At 36.8% G+C, this 5,782-nt stretch overlaps 3 protein-coding genes across 3 annotated transcripts in view; 1 reads left to right on the top strand and 2 right to left on the bottom strand.

The window, feature by feature from the left end:
* LOC111441836 (cytokinin riboside 5'-monophosphate phosphoribohydrolase LOG7) overlaps positions 1-1,866 on the top strand; it is a 4,057-nt gene extending 2,191 nt beyond the window's left edge. Inside the window, exons 3-7 of the mRNA XM_023078983.1 lie at positions 40-70; positions 159-258; positions 361-431; positions 1,084-1,227; positions 1,552-1,866. Of these exons, the coding sequence (XP_022934751.1) occupies positions 40-70; positions 159-258; positions 361-431; positions 1,084-1,227; positions 1,552-1,647 (442 nt within the window). The 3' untranslated portion in view covers positions 1,648-1,866. The remainder of the gene's footprint in view (positions 1-39; positions 71-158; positions 259-360; positions 432-1,083; positions 1,228-1,551) is intronic.
* Positions 1,867-2,020: 154 nt separating this feature from the next.
* Positions 2,021-3,091, bottom strand: LOC111441837. Its single transcript, XM_023078984.1, has 3 exons — positions 2,621-3,091; positions 2,425-2,546; positions 2,021-2,293 (listed from the first exon to the last, which is right to left on the bottom strand). Exons 1-3 carry the CDS (start codon positions 2,916-2,918, stop codon positions 2,231-2,233), a joined length of 483 nt encoding a protein of 160 aa, XP_022934752.1. The 5' UTR covers positions 2,919-3,091; the 3' UTR covers positions 2,021-2,230.
* A 165-nt stretch (positions 3,092-3,256) lies between these two features.
* Positions 3,257-5,782, bottom strand: part of LOC111441835 (2-Cys peroxiredoxin BAS1, chloroplastic-like) — a 3,330-nt gene continuing 804 nt past the window's right edge. Inside the window, exons 2-7 of the mRNA XM_023078982.1 lie at positions 5,005-5,079; positions 4,548-4,629; positions 4,376-4,455; positions 4,087-4,212; positions 3,834-3,947; positions 3,257-3,652 (exon numbers count right to left, since the gene is read on the bottom strand). Of these exons, the coding sequence (XP_022934750.1) occupies positions 3,533-3,652; positions 3,834-3,947; positions 4,087-4,212; positions 4,376-4,455; positions 4,548-4,629; positions 5,005-5,079 (597 nt within the window). The 3' untranslated portion in view covers positions 3,257-3,532. The remainder of the gene's footprint in view (positions 3,653-3,833; positions 3,948-4,086; positions 4,213-4,375; positions 4,456-4,547; positions 4,630-5,004; positions 5,080-5,782) is intronic.

A 5,782-nucleotide genomic window follows, 5' to 3' on the forward strand; every position in this document is an offset into this window, starting at 1 on the left:
TTTTTTTTTTTTTTTTTTTTTTTTTTGACTGTTTTGCAGAGTAATTCCAAGGACCCTAATGACTGTAGAGGTACATAAACAAGGAAGTTTGCATTTGAAGCATATTCCCTTTGCTATGGATGAATGTTTACTGAATTTATAAATCTTGATATGTTTAGATAACTGGTGAGAGTGTTGGAGAAGTTAAACCCGTGTCGGATATGCACCAACGAAAGGCCGAGATGGCTCGACAAGCTGATGCTTTCATTGCTTTACCTGGTACTACTCATTCCTTGATCGTTCCATATGAATAGCACAAAGATTTTGGGCATACAAATAGTGTTAATAGCTTATTTTGTGCATAAAAATTGAAACTTGCAGGAGGATATGGGACGCTTGAAGAGCTTCTTGAAGTTATTACATGGGCACAACTTGGAATCCATCGCAAGCCTGTGAGTACTAAAACAATCTTCACCTTTTTTTGTATCCATTTTTATCCGTTTAGGCTACAGTGGCAGACAAGTCAAACATTTGGTCTCATCTGGAGATGACATTTCGTGTTCAAGCCATAATGATACATATATTAAAAAAAAGTTGCATTGTCTTTGTTTGAAAATGTTGAAATCATAATGATGGCCCTTTCACATGACATCCATGTGTTCTGGTTTGGCCTTCCATTTTATAATTCCATGATTACTAACCATATGGTGGTTTCCCATGTCTGTTGGAAAGAACCCACCAAAAAAGATCCCATTTTTCAACACCCTTTTGCTTGACAAACAAGTAAAGAATCCCTTTTATCCAAACCAAAATTTAGTTAGTCGACTATACGCGTGGGTACTTGGGATGAGTCAATATGAGTTCGTTCGAGTCAACCCAACCCTTAAACCTAATTTGTAGGACAATGACTGACAAACCCTTGGAATAGAGAATCAAAACATGTGAGTGTTACTCCAAACTCACATGGGAAAGATTTGGAGCTTAAAAGATTTCCCTTCAAAATTCCCCAATTATAACACAATAATTAAATTGGGGGTCAAACAAATCTCTTTGGTTTTTTAAGAACACAATTAATTATAAAAAGAAAATGAATAAAATTTGCAGGTGGGACTGTTGAATGTGGATGGATATTACAATTCGTTGCTGAATTTCATTGATAAGGCAGTTGATGAAGGCTTTGTGTCGCCAACCGCACGTCGTATTATTGTGTCTGCCCCAACTGCCAAGGCCTTAGTCAGACAACTTGAGGTACTTTTATTTATTTATATTTATATTATTATTATTTTAATTACTTTTTAAGGGCAGTGTGTCTCTGATTCAAAGGCTAACTTCACAGTTAAGGGCAGTCCCTACACTTTCCCATTCCTACGGAAATGGGCAGTGTCCCACTTGACTTGTTTGATTAAATTAAATATAATAATCTCTGGGTCTTAATTGCGTTTCGAGGCTTTAATTAGTCTCTAATTACCTCAACTGGTACACGATAATTTAACTAATTACAAACCGGCCCCTGGAGAATGGGGAATTTTTGGCCTTTTTTCTCTTTCTTTTTTAATTAATTAATTACGCCAGGAATACGTACCGGAGTACGACGAGATAACGTCACAGTTGGTGTGGGAAGATGTTGACAGGAGAAGTTACGTGGCCGAATCAGAGATCGCCACGTAATTCATGAAAAAAGCAAGGTCAAAGTGGCGTTACTTGGGTATATAAATATAAATATATATAAACCGTTATATGTCTTTATGAGCAAAGCATGCGATCTTCGCATTGCAACTTCCAACACAGGGAACTATCCACATTATTTTTTTTTTTTTTATTTTTATTTTTATTTTTGGTTGTGGGCAATTTGGCCATTTATGTATACTTGTTGGAAGTGAAAAGAAATTGGAAACAAAAAGGCTATTTTTTTTTTCTTTCCAATTATTAATATTGTTTAGAAAATGGTTATTTAAAAAAAAAGAAAGAAAAGGAAGAAAATGAAAAAATGGTATGGATTTGACTTAATTTGAATAGGTGTGGTGGGCATGTGAGGCACATGTTTAATGATTAATGTCCTAATTTTGTATTAGTTGGATGATTAGATCATTGTGTGTTTAAGCAATCAAAACAAATATCAACTTGGGTTAAGTCATATGCTTTCCCCATAAAACAAGCATAAACACCAATAAGCTATGAAGAACAATAAAATTTGTATGTTGGGTGGGTTCATGGTTCATACCAATATGGTAGCTACTCAGTTTCTGGGTGATTAAAAGCTTGCAGGACTATCATCCAATTGACTCTCGTCTTCTATTTCAACCTCCAAAATCTCCTGCATCAACACCACTCTTGACTAACTATTCATATACAAAACTGTTTACCCAAGATCAATCAATCCAAACCTAAACAAAACACTAAATTTTAATAAGTCAAAAATGTAGAGACAGAGAAAGAGAGACTTACAGGGATTCTCTGCTTCAAATAATTGCCCACCCGAGCTACAACTGTGGAACGTTTATGCCAAAATCGACCTTTAAGACTAATCTTCACAAATGGTCCATCTAATTCCGCCAATTCCACCACTCCTGAGTCACTTTCTTCTCTCAATTTATCGGAACTTCAATATCGAAAACTTGTAGTGTGGCAGAAACTCGCTAACCTGTAATGCCGACGGAGGCGTCGAAGATCTGTGCGAGCTCCGCACGAGCGTCATCCAGTGCCTGTCTCACGTTATCCTCCGTCAGATCCAGAGGCCGATTATCTGGAGCTGCCGTTGCCGAAACTACGAGTTTCGGTCTCCGCGATTCGAGCGGCGGCAGCGTCAGCTTCGGTGTCCTGACTCTCAATTGCCAACTGTACGAAATTGGAGGAGTTGAAGTGAAGAAGGTGGCGGGTACTGACGATGGCGACGGTGATAAGGCGATGTTGTGGCGGAGAAATTGCAACTGTAGCCGCATCGTGATTCTGAGGATGAGGGTTCGGTTTGTTCGGCAACTTGTGGCTCAGATTGGAAAGTGCGCCCTTCTGCGACTTTCATTGATTTAAGAACAGACACAAGTTTTACCGCTGTGATTCCGAGGAAGATTAGAGAAGAAATGTGAATTTTTCACTACAAAATGATAAATGGTTTTCTTTTTTGTTATTTCAGAACAAAAGATCATACATTTGAAAATTACGATTAGCCAATTTTTGATATAATATTTCATTCGAGTCAATAGAACAAGGTCGATGTTCAATTTCATGTCTCATATTCATTCAAATTGTCAAATTGTTCATTAGAACTGAAGATTTAGTTGGGGTTTCAGAACGATTCAAGTAATTTAAGGTTCGACCACAAATTTGGACAGTAGAAAAGCAAGGGCGTGAGAAAGCATTGATGCCATTGCTAATGCCTAGAAGAGCCTATCCATTTATTGCTGCTCCATTCATCTACAGATGAGAAATATGAACACTCTATATCCAATGACATGACTCACGCCTCGTTATCCAATTTGTTCCACAACCGGCATACCAAAAAATTTAAATAACTAAAATGGCAATGGCATTGCACCAGGCTCAGACTCAGACTTCATTAAGCAATAGCAGAAAAGTACTCTTTGCTACCCTTGGGGTCTGGCTTCATCGACTTCTCCCCAGGCTTCCATCCAGCAGGGCACACTTCATCTGGGTTCTCCTGCACGTACTGCAAGGCCTGCAACAACACCAAAGAGAAGGAAATTATACACAGGATATAAGATCAAGAACCCTTGATATCACTCAAAAGCCAAAAACAATAGTTGGCCTAGAGGATGAACTGAATTTCAGTCTCTTTTCGTTGCAAATTCAAGTCCCAATGGGTAGAGAGGAGGAAGTGAATTTGAGAAGACAATTACCTGGAGAGTTCTTTTCGTCTCGTCAACGCTCCGACCAATAGCAAGATTGTTTATTGTGGAGTGCTGGATAATTCCTTCCTTGTCAATAATGAAAAGGCCTCTCAGTGCGATTCCCTATTCATTAAAATGTTGCGGGACAGAGGTTAGATGAGCAATTACAACGATGTCATTTCTATACATCTATTGCAGGGGTAAACTCAAATAATGCGCACAAAATTGATAATTCATATGAAATATTAGGATAATCTCGTACCTGATCTGGGATCAGCACACCAAAAGATTTTGAAATTGATTTAGTGACATCAGAAACCAGTGGATACTGAAGATCACCAAGGCCACCAGACTTTCTATCAGTTTGGACCCAAGCAAGATGTGAGAACTGCGAAAAGGATTCTGTTAGTATCATCACACTTCACAATCCTCGATTCACCACTGAAAATAACTGTCTCGTTTTGAGGAATAGAAGTAGAATTCCACCAAGACAAAAGACTTGTTCTAAAAAATATCACTGTTGAACAAAAGAAGCAAGTAGAGATACTCACAACACTGTCAACAGAAACACCCAAAATTTCTGTGTTTAGCTGCTTAAATTCTTCATACCGGTCACTGAAAGCAGTAATTTCTACAAAATAGGAGGTAAAAGAAACTTAGGTTCAAATCAATTAAAAACAGTATTTACTGTACTTCAATTTGGCGTAGTTTAGTGTAACAAACCTGTGGGACAAACAAACGTAAAGTCCAATGGGTAGAAAAAGAGAATCACATATTTCTTCCCAATGTACTCGGAAAGTTTAACCTGAATAGTAATACTTCAGATAAAATAAGAAGAAAATGCAAGCCGACCAGTAAACATAGAACTATGATGATAATGTAAAATAAATCAGGGGTCCAAATATTCTGGATTAGAAGTATTGTATACAGCTGGAAAATTCTTCATCGACTTCATGATTGACATGGCAATTACAACCCTAAACACTTGAAAGATCACATGAAAACTGTTCTTGGCAGTTTATTGAACTGTACATTCCTCTCAGATACCCCAATATGAAAAATAAGTACCCCTGAAATTTGCGCATAATCTTGAACCATGACTTTTATAGGCTTACTTTAATTCTGATTTTAAAAAACCATTGCATTTAATGTATCCAAAACCAAAGCCATTGAAAAGTACCTTGATAAATTCCTGATCAAAAACTGCCTCTGCCTCAAAATCTGGTGCTATGTTTCCAACCAATGGGAGTTCACTCTGTAAAGGTAAATAATGAAACATAAAGTAAGAAGTGGAACCCTCAAAAGTAAATACTTCACATAGTCCCATGTTGAGTAAAAAGAAGCTGATTTCTGCCTTGCACGAGCAAGCATCGTGAGTTGCAAATAACCAAATACGCAAAATGTAGAATAACAAAATCTCCGCGTAATTCAAGCATATAAAATACAAAGGTGTTAAAAAGTGAAAATTTTTCCTCTAAACACTTCTAAGAAAAATACCAATGAAGTAATCCAAAAACACCTAAAAATGAACTGGTTCTAGATATGCTTTTTAAAATTTACATTGCCTATCATGGCCAAACACCATGAATATTTTAAATAAACACTTTTTATCAGTCCAAAAGTGATTCAATCTCGAACTCACTCTCGCATGACTGCAGCAATAAATTTGAAGACATGAAAAAACTAAATGAACATAACGAAGACAGAGGAGAACTTTTCAGAAAAGTGTATTTGAAAAGGCTACATTTGGGGGGAATCATAATGGGAATAAGTTCGACTTATAAAATTTTGACGTAATGCAAAAAGATTACAAAAGGAAAGGCTAATTCTTCCTCATCTGCCAACATTCAAATATGTATGACTAACATGTAAATGCTCTATTGATAATTTTCTATAGAAAACATAACTAGTCAAAACAATCCATCGCAATAGACAAAAAAAAAAAAAAAAAAAGTAGT

The sequence above is a fragment of the Cucurbita moschata genome, unplaced genomic scaffold, assembly GCF_002738365.1.
Source record: "Cucurbita moschata cultivar Rifu unplaced genomic scaffold, Cmos_1.0 Cmo_Scf00004, whole genome shotgun sequence".
NCBI classification, from domain to species: Eukaryota; Viridiplantae; Streptophyta; class Magnoliopsida; order Cucurbitales; family Cucurbitaceae; genus Cucurbita; species Cucurbita moschata.